At 46.1% G+C, this 15,691-nt stretch overlaps 1 protein-coding gene across 1 annotated transcript in view; it reads right to left on the reverse strand.

Moving 5' to 3' along the window:
- Window positions 1–3,969: 3,969 nt before the first annotated feature.
- Window positions 3,970–15,691, reverse strand: part of DNAJB11 (DnaJ (Hsp40) homolog, subfamily B, member 11) — a gene marked incomplete at its 5' end in the record, with an annotated part of 12,882 nt that continues 1,160 nt past the window's right edge. Inside the window, 8 exons of the mRNA XM_009322907.1 lie at window positions 3,970–4,890; window positions 8,170–8,329; window positions 8,741–8,852; window positions 9,422–9,479; window positions 10,112–10,194; window positions 10,751–10,893; window positions 11,816–11,948; window positions 13,043–13,140. Coding sequence (XP_009321182.1) covers window positions 4,826–4,890; window positions 8,170–8,329; window positions 8,741–8,852; window positions 9,422–9,479; window positions 10,112–10,194; window positions 10,751–10,893; window positions 11,816–11,948; window positions 13,043–13,140 — 852 coding nt within the window. The remainder of the gene's footprint in view (window positions 4,891–8,169; window positions 8,330–8,740; window positions 8,853–9,421; window positions 9,480–10,111; window positions 10,195–10,750; window positions 10,894–11,815; window positions 11,949–13,042; window positions 13,141–15,691) is intronic.

The raw sequence follows: 15,691 nt of genomic DNA on the forward strand, positions 1-15,691 counted from the left end.
CACACTTGTCTCGGCGGCCTGGGGGGCAGCCGCGGTGCCCTGCCTGTTCCCAGGGGCAAAGGGCTGGATGGCTCCAGGAGCTGCCAGAAAACACAGCGATGGGCTCCAGCGCCTGCTTGGGTGGGGTGGGGAAGGCAGCAGCTGGGGAAAAAGATTTGGGCTGATAGCATCAGTGCTTAACATGAAAACAGGTAGCACCAGATTTAAGTCTCTGGGGACAGGAAGAAGGGATTATCTGTGTAAACACCCCTTACGCACTCGCTGCCTGCGCTGGTATCATCATCACTTCTCTGGACTAAACAAGCTCCGTTCTTCTGAATTCCTCCAGAGGTCACATTGTCACAGCTGCAGATGTTTTCGTTTCCAGCATCACCAGCTTTGGGACATTCTTTTTAACCCAGGGGCTGCACTGGGGTGAGGGGATTTGCAGTATGTGCAGCCTGCAGGCAGCCCTCCCTGAGCAAGGGATGGTTTTTTTTGGGCAACAGTTTTGGGAGGTGGAGGCTGTTGGGTATCTGCTTTCTAGCAGCCTCCGGCTCCCACACAAGAGTGGGCAGGTTCCTGGAAATATTTAGGAGCAGAGGAAAGGGCTGTGCTGGCAAGCCCCTCCTCACAGGGCATACGGGTGCCCAGGACCCATCACTGCCCTCTTCCCTTTCCTCTCACCTCCCAGGTCAGTGTGTCTGACCGAGCCAGAGGAAATGGGAAGAGAAAGCTGGCTGCTGGCCACAGTCAACAAACACCAAGCAGGGCTACGTGGCAGGGAGGCTTCTGGGCAGCGGGATACCACCGGTCCCACCACACCTCCCACCCTGCTCCAACTGGGCTGTCCCCTCCCTGGGGACTGCTTAGGTCTGAGCAAGCCATGCCTTGCAAGATGCTCCACCACTGCTCCTGCAATGCTGCTCATCAGCCCGACAGCATGGGAGCAGAGATGGGGGCTGCTGTCCAGGTATCACATTGAAGACTCCAGCAAGGAATTGTTGCTTCACCTTTCCTGCCAGGTCCCCACCACCAAGGTCTTCAGACACCCATTTGAGCTGCTGTATTTGGGAACATTGCAAATGTGCCTTCAGTGGAGCAATCTTTTCCTGGCACCAGTTACTTCTCCCCTCCTATCTCCACTGCCTGTTTCTCAGAAGCAGAAAAGTTTAGATATACATAAATACTTTAAAATGACAGGCTCTTTGGAAAAAACCCAAGCCTGCCTGCACTGCATTTGCAAGAGAAGTTTCCATGGAGAAGAAACTGCTGTTTGGGGACACTTTCACCCCCTGCCCAGACTTGGGGAGGAGGGGATGCTCTGTGCAAGCAGTGCCACTTGCTGCGGTGAGAAATAAGACAGCAGTGGCCCTCTGCATGGCTGAAGCCATCGGGAACAACCAACCCCCTTGAGCCAGACTGCTCCCCAGGACCCACATACCTAATGCTGAAGCTCCTGTGCACTGCCCCAGAACTTCAACATCTGGTCTGGGATGGGCAACGTGGCTTTAGATGCAGCAAGCCCAGACCATGGAGGGACAGGAGAAGTAGACAAGGCTGTTAGGGCATGATGCTTTCTGGAAAAGCAGATCTGAACCCTGTTTTCACCCCCCATCATCTACCTGCTATGGGAGTCCTCACCCCATCTGCTCCTTCACCTCTCCTGGGATGGGAGGGATCCAGCCAAAGGGTGGTAACATATTTTAAAGCAAGCCTGTGGTGAGGCCCTGGAGGAACACACAGAACTTCTGGAGGTGATCAAACCCATTCAGTTCAGAAATAAATCAGGATCCCATTTTAGCTAGGCAAGGACCATGTGCTTGTCTAAAACACCCCCTTCTCAAAACAGCAAGGACTTCTAGAAACATGTTTCAAGGACAAGTGTTTTGCTAGAAGAATTAAACAACATGCCTATATCCAAAACCTCAACAATCCTTGACTTGTGCAAGGATTTAGGGTAAAAGGGGACCAAGAATTTTTTTTTTTTTTTTTTTTTTATTTGCTCCACTTTGGGAACAGCAGCATTGCTTAGAAGGGGCTGGAAATTTAAGACTGTGCATTACAGGATTTCCAGCTCAGAGGTTCGCACTTTCAGGATGCTTGCTTGGTCCCAAACCAAGAAGAGGCAATGTGAACATCTAAGCCTCCTAAGAAGCATTTATATGAGATAAAGGAGTCCATGCATGCTATGACTCACACCAGCTAAATGTTACTGAAATAGGGGACACAGGATGTCACAGACACTGAACAGCTTCCACATCCCCCTGGCCAGACACCTTGGAACCCTTGGAGGATAAGTATCTCCCCACAATCCTAGAAGCAGCACAACTTCCCTCAGGCAAGTGGAAATGTTTGAACCAGACCCTGGCAAGTACTAGTGTATGCTGCTATCTGAGGAGAAAGCATGGAAACCCTGGAAGCTTTGTCTGAAGGTGGAGAAAGGTGGAGGACACCAGCTCTGCACACACCCCACAGCAGGGGGGAAAAGGAAGATGGAAGGAAGCAGGGTTGCTTAGTATGATTTGGGGCTTTCTTTTCTGTTTTTCTTCTCACCCTTGTAAAAGCTGGGTGAGCTTTTCTGCAGCTATTGTTGCTGTTCGGGCAACAAGCACGGGCCTCTCAGAGGAGTACAGACCCACAATGGAAAAAAAAAACCAAACCAAAACACAGGAAGAATTAGCAGGGAAAGGAAAAGCGGCAGCAGGAACAAGTATTCATGCCTGAAATAAATGCACAGCCTGCTGCTAGGGGTGCAGGTAGGAAAGGTTACATGACCTTCTCCTGTGGAGAAGTTGAGACTTTGGTGTGAAGTCCCAGCTCTTTCGCTTCATTGCTACAGGCAAGCACTGGCAGCATGGTCGTGCGCCAGTGGAATAGGAAGGCAGAAAGACAATCATCAAACAGACCCTCGAGGGGCTGAGATAACAGGAACTAGCCCCATGCACAGGGATATCGGAAGGAGAGTTTCCTTGAAATCTGAGATTCCTTAGAAATCTAAGCTAAGGGGGGAAGCGGGGGCAGAGCTGCCTACAGACACCTGGAAAGAGCTGGTCATCAAATGGGGAGACACTTGAGGTAGCAGCCTCAGTTGGGATTAAAAGCTTACGCTTACAGATTTTGAGGAAGATGAGTATTGAGACCAAGGGTTCGGCATCCCAGGTTTGTCTCGCCCCCCCTCTCTCAGCTGTTCCCGAAGCCCCTGCTTTGCTCTGCCAAGGCAAATGTACAAAGGATCCAACAGGAAACCTTCCCGGTGCTGCTGCTTCCGCTGCGTCAGCTCCCACTGAAGTTTAAGTGTTGGGTGGGACATTGCTAGACCAAGGGCAGCACACAAGGGCTGGGCCAGAGCTGCTCTCCACCTCTCCGAGCTCAGATCTGAGCTACTTAAAAGTTCACAATGAAGAAAAACAAACAAGAAAAAACAAAAGCAAAAAAACTACCTTGAGTCTCCTGCTGTTGCTCTCCAGCAAACACATTCATGTAGAAAAAACAGATCCCATCCACTTACCAGGCAGGCTATAAGGTATAAGGCAGCAGCTGTAAGGATGCCACTTTATAGCCCCTAAGAGCCCAGAGGGAAGGAGCACAACCATCCCACACAAACAACTGACTCATTTCTTTTGCTGCCTACATCCCTTGTCACAGTGAAGCATAAGTCTGACTGACACAGGCACCTCTGAGAAATTGTTTAGCTACCACTCCTGAAGAACATGTGGAGTTGAGAGTCACTGGTGGGGATGCTTAAAGCAGCAGGGTCTTCATGACAGAGACCAGAGCAGCACAGGTCCCTCTCTGCCAGGTTACCAGGCCCTTGGTTCAAATAAAGCAGCTACAGAGCTTTTGCTGGTATTAGCAGCTGTAGTTTCACCCTTTACAGCAGCTCACAGCTTAGATCACTGAAGGGACCATACCTTGTTAGTCCAATAACTTGCAGCTGTCCCAGGGTAAGGGCTGCTGAAATACATAACCAAGTAGTTTTTGCCATTCCAACTCAAACATCTTTATTTCTGTGCTGTTAGCTTCACCCGTCCTCACAGAGGACTGAGTGTAGGAGGTAAGTGAACTTTTCCAGATGGTTGGTTACCTTTGGGGCAAAGAGAAAGAATCAAGGCCATGGAGAGCCATTCCCATTATTTTCTCAAATCCCACTGTTAAAGTCTGAGGAGTCTTTGCTAAGCTGTTGTGACTTCAAATTTAAAACCAAGCATTAACTTTTGGGACAAGAGGACTACTTGGTAGTTAAGAGAGTCCACAGGAGCCTTAAAAGACCCTTTTCCCCTGCTTTCCCAACCATATGTGGGGCCTAACATAGCCCATAAAGGCTCTCCTGCCAGTCCACTCCCAACAGCGCCTGTACTCCTGCCCCAGAAACACAAACTCTGAAGGAATACCACACTCTGGACTCAGAGAGAAAGGGCAAGAAGGGCTGGGATTAAAAAAACCAAAACAGAAACTCAGAAGAGACTGACACGAAGGACATAAAAGCAGGAGAAACTATGAAAATACGTTGAGATGGTCAAGAAAAGTCACATCAAAATATATTTAAAAACCAGAAATTCCAATCTGCGTGGAATTTAAAACTCCTTTCCCCACTTTTTTTCTGCTCAAGGAGTCTCTTTGTTGTTCCAGGACGTGGAACATGATAGGCAGCACCAGTTATGTCCTGAAAAGGGTACTATTTCCCCCAACTCGTCTGAGCACTTCCACCATTTACAAAGGAAAAAATTATATATACCTCAAGAATTGCCCCACCCTCCCTCTTTTTCATTCTACAGTGGGCAGGAGAAAAGACTGTGAACAAGTCTGACTTTTCATTTTCAGTTAGGTCCAATTTTTCCACACATCAATATCCCTGCAATCCATTGTACACCTTCTGCACCGATCCTTGTTTCAACAACTGTTTGAGACCTGCAAGAGAAAGGAAAGCATTACTGCACAGCACAAACAGGAGGAAGACTCTGCATTTGCTGTTCCTGCTGCATTTACACATCTGGCTCATAGGCCCTGTGGCACCAGCCTTTCAAGGCTGAGCCCGCATATCCAAATAATGCAAATACTGGTACTCTAAGAGCATCATTAAAAAAAAAAAAACGAACAATACCCCCAAACCCACTGGTGCAGCAGCTTTAACCCTGCTCCTTCAGCATTCCTACAAGGAGAAACAGTTCTGAGGTTAGTGATGCTATAACACTGCTTTTATGCACTCTTGGGACCACACAAGGCCAGCGGTTCCAGGGAGAAAGTTTCCTCTGCTACAAACTCAAAGCCCAGCGCCCAACCTCAAGATCCTCACGGCTCTGTAAGGGATAAAGCTGACTCCCAGAGTTGCTTTGCTGTTGAAGTTGACAATAATTTTGTCATCTTAAGTATAAATACAACAACAAACAATTTTCTGAGTATTTCCAGAGCCTAATTTGTCAAGCTCATCTCCCCAGGCTCCCTCTACAGCCCAAGAGAAATCTGCTAGCAGCAAGCTCAGGAGGGCTACGTTTGAGTCCTTCTGGACTTGCCAGCTACAGAAACCCACATGAGTAATTAAAAAGCAGAGGTTTTCACACTGGTATGTGGTGCCTGGAGACACTACTGTCCACTAGAAGTAGTCCCTGAAGGCAAGTACGAGAAGCACACTCGTTATCTGTGGGCTTAAGTATCCCACTGAAGACCTGAAAAATCTTAAGTTTTTTTGAAACCCACTGTTTCACAGAGTATAGAAGACTTCAAATACCATCTTCCCCACCCCTGAAAGCCCATTCACAAAACATTTCAGAGAACTGACTACTCTGAGATCCTGTCAGTATCACATTCTTATCAGAGCAGGATGAAAGAAGAGTGAGTCAGCCCTTGAAACCATAATAGCTCATCTACTGGGGTCAGCACCTTCAGAAAGACTGGCAGGTCTTCACTACTACTTAAAGGGCAAGTCCACACAAAACAGGAAGCAGACTGGCAAGAACAGATGTGTCACACTGTTTTTCCAGAGATAATCAGAGGGGACTCCCTCTTTAAAGCCACCCTGGTCACACACTGCCAGGACTCCCACTGCCCTGGCCATGGGGCCCCTCAGGGCATGGCAGCATGTCTGCTCTGACCAGCACCAGAAACCATTGAGCCCGAGGAGGGGCTGTCGGGACCCAAAACAGAGAATACTCCCCACACCATGGGTAACTTTCAGATAACAATAAAAAATTAAGCTAAACTGCTATAATTTTGCTGTTGGACATCCCCAGAACGGCATCAGTGCTTTAATTCTGAGCACTCCAGAATTAAAGCATGGGATCCAAAGCTCCAAAAACAGACAATAAACAAGTGTCAGTAGAGATGAATGAGAGATATGTCAAAGAGAAAGTAACCTCTCATCAACAGGCAATAAATTCCCTGATATCACACTGGTGGGAAAGCAAGCATATTATTTCTCTGACTCTAAAGCTTAGACTGACCAGAGTGGTGCTCTTGGAGTCAGAGTATCTTGACTGCCCCAGGAGCCGTACATATGGTTATGAGATAAGAAGTCAGGACCGCCGCCAACAATAAGAAAAAAGGGATGTTTTGAATTCTGAAGCCTACAGTCTTCCTTTGAATGTGTACACTGAACTGCTGCCACACAACGTGAATAGACCTATTCCCTCATAAAACTTCTTAAATCACTAGATGTTTGGAGATATTCTAGCACATAGAAATGCATCTGACTGCCTACCCAGTCATCTTCCCCTGGGAAGCGTGGAATTGCTTTAAGGAGGGAGCGAAACACCCAAAGGCCCTGTGCCTGAACACACTCATGCCAGTACCATGACCTCTCTCTTCCCAGGATATCCACAAAGGCGTGCAAGCAATTTTGACAAACACAGAGGCTTCTGTCACTGCTTTTTGCCCAGTCTCTTCACAAACTGCCAAGAGCAACAGCTGGAAAAACCTCACATTTGTTTGAGAGGTGCCGTCACCTCACGAAGCTTCAAGAAAGGCAGCAGAGCCTGGAATGAGACTTCACACTGACGCGGTCACTGTGCTCCACAGCCCTCACTGGACACAACACACTTGCAACAAGCAGGAAAGCACAGGGGTCAAAACACAAAACAGGTTCACTCAAAGCACAGCCCGGAGGCACAGACCTCACAGCCCAAACAGCTGCAGAAAGAGCCACAGACCATCAGTCAATCCTGGAGCTGGAGCTACCAACTGGGCTCCAAGTGGTAGCTAGCACAGTGTCATCAATGCAGCAGTAAGTGCTGCAGGGCTGAGAAAAGCCCACCCAGGGCTTGGCTTCCCTCTACAAGCTTGAAGAGTCCAAGGAAGCTGCGCATTTGCCTCATTCTACCAGGACAGCTGCCAGAATCCACTAAAAGGGCACCTTCAGAAGAAGAAAGTACGATAGCCCCAACCAGCAGGAAGAAGTTCTGGGGGTGGGAATTTTCTGAAGAGCTGCACTGGTACATGCCAGGAACTTCTTTGCCCCATAGCAGAGGATGGGGCCCTTGATGCCTACTCCGATGCCTTGCGCAGAACAGCAGAACCTACCGCAGAGGCTGCGGAAGCAAAGAGGAATTTCCAGCTAGGAGTATAGTATTTACCCTCCTGTCAATTTTAGGATTTCTACACGGTTCATCAGGTTTCCATTTGAGCACTGAAGCTGAGAAGCAGATCTCTCCTACGAAATATCTGCATTGCACCCTTCTTCCCTATAGGGTCACAAAGCACTTCGGGTAGAAGGAGATGTAGAGAGGAACAATCCTTCTGATGCTGCATGACACTCTTTACCCTTGACAGCAGAGGGATTTTCACAAGTCTGGCCTCCAAAAAAAGTAGAAGCAGGGGCTGGAAAACCATTTGTGATCCCATTCCAGCAGAGGCAAAGCAGACAGAGGCTAAGCCCAGCAAGTCTTTCAGTTCAGACAGATGGCCAGCTACAAAACAAAGCACCTGCAAACTTGCCAAGTGCTACATCCCAGCAGTGGCACATCCCAACCTAATCTGGCTCCCTACAACTGCAGCAGCCAAGCTCACTTGCTTCAAAGGGAAATGGAGGTTAATCACAGGGCATCGGCCAACTGTGTTATGTTGTACAAGGGGCACAGGGAAAGGAGAGCCCCTCCTGACCACTACAGGTCACTGGTTCAGTTGTGCCAGCTTCTTATCAGCTTTGGTGAGAGGTCTGTGCAGCCCGCTGCCATGACAGAGCTTTAAAACACGCACCTTCCCGCTGTTCATTTGTCAGTTGCTCTTTGGGGAACTCCACATCAAATGTTACTATTAGCGAGCCTTTGATATTATTGTTATCAAAATTTGGAAGACCTTCTCCTTTCTTCCACAGTTTGGCCCCGGGTTTTGTAATTTTATCCCGAGCAATGTGAACCTAGAGACAAAAGAAATTTCAGAACATTAGTAATGTTCTGTGTGTGTACCCCAATACTCCAATGCCCTTTCCAACCCACTGGAAAGCTTCAACTGATATTGATTCCTTGCCAAAGTCAGTGATGTTCAAGGGGTCCAGGCAGTATTAGTGCTGGGACACATGCCAGAACTAACAGCACCCAAGAGAGCACATGCAGTAACGGCTGTGACCGCCTGGAACCAAGACCCACACTGTGCACCCCTTGTACAGAGCTTATTTTGGCTCCATGGGAATTCGTCTGGAAGGCTCTTGCAGAGGGGATACTGTGTACAACCAGTAGCTCCACAGACCCCGAGCAAACTAACCCTCAGCACAGGAGACCTGCAGTTAAATTTTGCTTGCACACAGCATGAAAGCAAACCGTTGCCTCACCTTATGCCCATCCAAGTGAGTGATATCCATTTCAAAGCCCGTAAGTGCCTCGACCAGTGAGATTGTCACATTTGTATACAAGTCATCGCCTCTTCTTTCAAAGACTGGGTGCCTGTGGAAATAAAAGACATTGGAACTTTTCTCCTTCCCCATAGGGAAGATAGGTCCTCTAGCTTCCTCCCCTCTATTTGTGAGTTTGGAGAAGTCACAAAAATCAGAGAGGAAGTGAAGAATGAATGAAATTTAGCTTCATTTTCCTGTGCGAAGTATGTACTACTAAATAACCTTTCTATTTCTAGGGCAATGAGTGGTGAGGCGTGTCAAGAAGTTGTGACTCACACAGCAATTTTCTTTGTAGTGCACTTCCTTACTATAGGGAGATAGTATGTTTATGGAAAAAGGACGTATTTCATGCAATTCATGCAGGAGCTACTAATGCATGCCAGAATTCAAGCCAAACGAAATAAAAGTGGAATTACTGCAGCATCTTAACAGTGGTGAATCCAGCTACTCTAGCATCATCAGGGTTGAACATCCCACATAGCCCTGAGTACCAGACCCCTGGCTGCACCAACTCCACTGAAGGGCAAGCTACAGGCTAGCCAAGCAGGCAACACTAGCCAGAAAATTGCTTGCAAGCTTCCAACCAGAAAGAGTGGTCTAACTAGGCCAGTTACTTACTTAAGAACTTTTATTCGGAAGCGCAAATCACCTGGCTCCCCATCCACGTGGGGTTCACCTGTGAAAAAGAAAGAAAAGCTCTGTTTAAAGGCACTAGTTAGTAACAACTGAAGAAACAAGCAGCATATTAAATACAATAGAGATTTGCGGCTCACATGTTAAAGGAAAACAACAACTAGTTGACCTTTACATGACTAAAACCCTGCTTACACGTATCTGTTATTAAAGAGCTTAGGACTTTCTGAGTATTGCCTCAATAAGCTCATACCTCTCTGCTGTTCTGAAAGACTTGCCTGCATGTTAATGATGTCCTTTACTTGTTGAAGGACTTCATCTCCTCAGGCAGAGGGGATTCCCTCACATACTCCAGCCTGGAACAGATGCTCTTACTCAAAAGTTATCTGAAACATCAGATTTAGAGCTTTTTTTTGTGTGTGTGCGTGTGTGTGTGTGTGTGTGCGTGCGCCTCCAGTACCAGCAAAGGCAGTAGAACTCAGAGCATTATCCAGACTTAGCAGAGTACGCTCCTTGATTTCAGCAGCACACAGAGGACACAGCACTTAAAACCATATGTGCTGATCAGTTACCCAAAGCGAGGCTTGGACACTTTCACTGCCATGAAGACCAGCCTTGCATCACAGAAAAGGAGCAAGTCAAAGCTGAGCAGCAGGGCAGTGCCCATATACATACCTTCCCCAATGAAGGGATACTCCATACCATCCCTCACGCCTGGCTCTATCTCCACTTCTAGCGTTCGCTCCTCATTCACAAGCCTGCAAAGGGGAAGAGCAAGCAAGCACTAAGTTTTCAGCAGTAGGTGGTAGCACCTACTTATGTTACTGGGGTAATGAGAACACCCCCCCCAAGTTAATGCATACTCTCTCCTTGCTCACATCTAAAACTGGAGGGCGAGTGCCGCCTTTCTTGTGTGCTGATACTCATCTAGTAGAGAAGGTAGAGTTAAGCTTCTAAATGCACAGTCAGCATCTGGATGTGTGACTACACCACAGCATTCCATGTCCAACTGTTCCCAGCTGGAAACAGTGGGCTTCCCTGACTTTGTTTATTCAGATTTAGTTGTGGAACTTCCACTGTAGTATGACTGATCGTTCAAGGAGTAAGAGGCTGAAAGAGAAAATTGGGGAGCTCTACATCTATTAGAGCAGGCCATCTCTACTGTAAGAATGAAGACTGGCTCCTCAGAAATGAGAAGCCTGTGTTAAGTTTTTCCAAATTCTCCAGGTCTTACTGGTCGTACAGGAACTTTCCTCCATCTAGTGGCAGGTTTTGAATAAACATCCATATAGCAGTAAAGAGCATAAAACTCACTTGACATTTGGACATTCATCACAAACAACTTCTTGAGTCATCTGGAAACGTCCAGGACCCAACTGGGTGGTCCTCATCTCCTGCCGGCAATTGCATTTCCGTTTGCCAGGTGCCTGTCTTGCCACTGGCTTGTTCCTGACAACCTGCATGGAAGAGGAAGAGGTTGATACCCGCACACAGGCCAGCACTCCTGGGTCTCCACAAGGGTCTGGATTTCTCAAACAGCCTGAAGATAATTTGCTTTTGTGTGCTGCATCCACAGTAGCTCCAAATGGCCTCAGCAAAACATTCTGACAACAGTTTTCACCTTGCTGATCGCACACTGAATACCAGAAAAACTCTCTCTGACACCACTATTACCATTTCCTTTCTTTTTCCTGCACACCTTTCTAAATAGGAAAGGTAACACTAGGATGAAACACCTCATGCTCTGGTTATGACAGCTTCCTTGTCCCACACAACGGGCAAAATTATTTGGAGTTCCCCATTTACCCAGACACTCACAACACAAACTCAATCAATGCAAATTCTAACATGCAGAATAGCAGGGATTGTCAGCACCAGAAATGTAGCTTGCTTAAACAAAAAAAACCCTAAAAGGCCACCATACATTTCGCAAGCATGTAATCCGGAAGTTTGCAGTGACACGTTTGGCCATATAAAGAGGCTATGAAAAATCCTCAACATGGTTTTGCAAGATTGCAAAACGAATTTGAGGCTTATGAGTGGGCCCTCAAATATCACTAATTACACCTTCCCAACTGGGCTACTACAATAAAAAAGTTACAGTTAGTCACTGACAGCCAATAAACAATCTATTATCACAAGAAGCATCCCTTCATAAAGAAATTGCCAGGTGGCAAAGATGAATAAATGTATTGTTTCTTCAGTTAGCTACTACCAAATAGCATTACAACATCCTCCATTGTCACTGCCAGATACTAAGAAAATGAGCATCTACTTTAGTTCTATTATTTGGGAGAAGATATTCTGAGCAGAGGCCAGCCCAGGCATCTCAACCTGAGAAAATACTGGAGAGACCAACAGGCAAACAGGCAAACTTACTTCTACGAAGTTTCCCGAATACACCTCCTCCAATGTAACCTCCAGGTCCACGATGATGTCACTTCCTCGGGGAATGTTCCTGTCTTGCTGGCGAGGGTTACCTCCAAACATGAATCCAAAGTCCCCAAAGAAGCTGGAGTAAAGCACATCAATTAGTTCAGGAAGGAATTCTGATCAAACAAGGCTTTGAAGAGAGCCACCCAAGGCAGCAGCAATATGCTGCTTGGCAAATGCTTCTAGCCCCCTAGAGAACAGCCTCCTCACAGTACAAAAGCACCATAGTAAATCCAGATACCTCTTTTTGCTCCTCCAGGACACAGGCTAATGCCTTCAAACAAAGCAGTCACTTTGGAAGAGTTTTCTGTACTAAAGAAAACAAGTTTTGGAGCAGGAACACCGCAAAATCTGACCACTGCCTAAGGGAAATCCTCTCTGTACTGCACTGCTGCTAAGCCACCATCACCACAAGGTGCAAACTCCGAGTAGCGCTCCACCTCTGGCACTGCACGTCAATGCTAGCAGGTTGGTTTTCAGTAGTTCGAGGGCAAGGGGGACGAGAAAAAACTTCCTAGCAAGCCTGCATATTTTTCCTCAAAACAGACCAGCACACAGTGTGAGTTCTCACCCAGAAGGATTACATGAGATGAGCAGCTTCAGGAATTTTTTTTAGTGAGTTTGTGCCTAGCAGAACCAAAGGGGCCTTAAACAAACAGAAAATTGGGTTCTGCCTGAGCAACATGCAAGTGCCTTCAGATTTTGATGATCCAAATTCTACAGTTGCTCTGAAACATAGCATCACTACAGCATTACTCTGCAAAAGAAAAAGTGACCTCCAAAGTGCACACATGTTCTGTCACAACAGGTTAAACATCACTCACATCAGATAACACAAGAAAGTTCCTACATGTTTAATGCAGCTGCAGCACCTTACAAATCACCCACATTGGCAATGCAGCTTGCCAAGTGAGCGAGAGCTGCCCATGTGGGAAGACATCACTGGTTCCTACTCACTGCTCTTGAAGCAAGGACTGATGCAAGACAGACAACTGAAAACTGCACATGGGGTGTCCACTGTAAATTTATTTCTTCAAATTCTCAACTGTCATTTCAGATCAGTGCCTCCTGACTGGGTAAGAGACCTTAACATAGAATCTGCCCTTGTCAAATATGTGCATGAGCATCACAAAATTAGAGTACCAACTGCCTGAAGTGGCAAAATCCCCTTACTGTGAGAAGATGTCTCCGTGGGAGCTCTGGTGCCCATCCTTCAATCCCTCCTCACCATACGCATCGTACTGCTTCCTCTTCTCCTCATCCGACAGCACCTGGCAAAGGGATGCAAGCCAACAAGACATTCACCCACAGCTAAACTGGGTTATTTAAACACAGCTCAGAGGAATCTCACTAGTACTCTTCACTGGGGGACAAGCAGCAATACTTTACATTACAGAAGCACTGGCTAGAACTTGCTTATTGCACTGGACTAGACAAGTTAAACATTTATCAGCTAAACCCATAAAAAGTACAGTTAGTTTATTAAAACAGCAGAAGCAACACAGAAAATATAAACAATACTGAGTTTATCTTAAGGATTAAAAAGGAATCAGAAGGAATAATTCAAATCAGCTCCTACAAAGCAGGACACGCTAAAAAAAAAAAAGTCACATAATACCACCCCTGTTTCTCAGTTTGTTCTTCAAGCACACAGAATGTGTATTTCTCCGGCTACTATTTTGTAACAATTAGCAATGATGGCAAGTTTGCCTACCAAGCTGAACTTGCCAAATATGGTAACTCCGCAGCAGTTTGGATGCTGGCCCTCATTCCTAAGGGCAGCAAAAATTAGAAGTAACTTCACTACTGAGGCAGAATAACGCATGCCAACACACATGACTTTCAAGACGGTAAAGCTTCAATTTTAATTCCAAATATTGATCTTTGCTCTTTCCTCCAGCAGAGATGCAGAAGTTTCCGGTCACATTTAGTCTTCCTTCTCCTTCCTCCCTTGTTGATCATATTTGGGAAGATTAAAATTGCCAGGTTAGCTTTCAGAAGGCTAGAGAGGAGTGGAAACAGGTGGAGAAGCAACTAAACAGGTGGAGAAACTGGCTAAACAATGAAAACCGGCCTGAAATTGTAACCAATGATAAATGCTAGCAAGAGGGGGAAAAAAAAAACCAAACCAACAGTGACATTACTAGCTTCATCTAGTAAGTAAGAGTTTGATTATCCCTTTGTCACTTCAGATTTTGCGTTACAACACAATTTCTTAAAACTGGCATAAGCTTTCCATTTTGTGATCTGTCAGTGTCAGAGCAAAATTCTTCTGGTAGAGTACTGCACAGTACTGACAATACCACAAGCAATAAGAAAGGAATTAAGAACACAAAATATTTGCCTTTCCATTCATTTTCCTTCTTTCTGCAGGCTACTGAAGAACACAACTCCAAGAACACAGTTTCAAGTACTGTGAACAGCGTTCTTGTTTGTTATGTTAGGTTGCCTCGAAAGGAAAGCAACTACAGTGGATAAGCTTAGGAAAAAACCTCACGGAAACTCCAACCCCAAACCATCCTGAGACTAATGACTATACATAGAGGAGTCTCAGTTCCCTCACATGGGATCAGCCTCCTGTCTAATTGAAACAACTGTGTTCAGACCACACAGCTGCAGGGTGGAAATCACTTAGGCTGTTAAAATGAAGGAGACCAAGTAGTTTAATTAACCTACTTTCTGCACAATTTTTTTTTACGACTTTGCTATGGTCAGCCAGCCAAACCCTGAGCAGCGGCACTGCTAACAGAGGCTGTTGCTTTATGGCAAAAGGCATCCTGGTTTAGATTATAAGGGAAACATAATTCCAGCTCACTTTTGCCCAGAACAATTAAATCAACACACTGCATTTCACAGCTAGTTTAGCAGAAGGATTTGCAAGCTGTACTGGCTAAGCAAAGAGACAAAGACCTTGCAGGACATCAAAATGTAACTTCTTCCAAACCTATTTTAAAAACTATGTATGTCAATACTGGATTTCAATATTCTGATGCATCTCTCTTCAGCAAGAAGCACACGAATGAAGACTTTGAGGGGAGGTTTTCTAATTTAATTTTTACCAGCACCCAGCGAGAGCATGTTGCATTCATATTGCTAACACTAGAACTCCACACTTCATGTTCAACAAGAATACTGGCGTGCTTCAATAATACCCTGGCTAGGAGGAGGCAAACTCAGTCACCGCTCATAAAAGTTAATATTCAGCTACTCCTGCCACCACATCCCCTGCTGATTTGATTTTACAACCATATTTTCCCCAACGTTTTTAACAGAAAAAGTACCCTCAACTGTTACTATGGTAAAGACCCAAATAAATGGGGACTTGGGGAAGAGGTAGAGAAGTGCTTCCCATGCATAAAGTACTGTCAAATGTGACAAGATCCTAACTCACAGAAACAACAAAATCACAGCTTCGAAGTAAGCCACATGCATCAATCTTCAGATGCTGCAAGTGACAGGTAATAAACACTTTTTTCCACAAAAAAATTCTTTACATTCACTGGTTTCCCTGTGAGAGTTCAGCCAATTTATTTAAGAATAGGTAAGTCTGAACTAAAAAGAGGTCCCAGCTCTTAATGTGGGTTTTTTTCTGACCAAAGAGAAATGCATTCAAGCTGTTTCTCTCACTTCCTCATTCATTTTATGTTTGCATATCTGAAGAGCAGAGGAGCATCAGGGATGGAAGCAGGAGCCACGCTACAGCTGCAGGCTGAGTGGCACCACAGGACTGCAGTGGGAACACAAACCCTTTCCTTCTGAAGCTCGACTCCTCAGAGAGGACACAAACCTCCCACCCAAACAGCCCACCAGTGCGGGCAAGCT

Source organism: Pygoscelis adeliae, unplaced genomic scaffold (genome assembly GCF_000699105.1).
Source record: "Pygoscelis adeliae isolate BGI_AS28 unplaced genomic scaffold, ASM69910v1 Scaffold554, whole genome shotgun sequence".
Lineage (NCBI taxonomy): Eukaryota > Metazoa > Chordata > Aves > Sphenisciformes > Spheniscidae > Pygoscelis > Pygoscelis adeliae.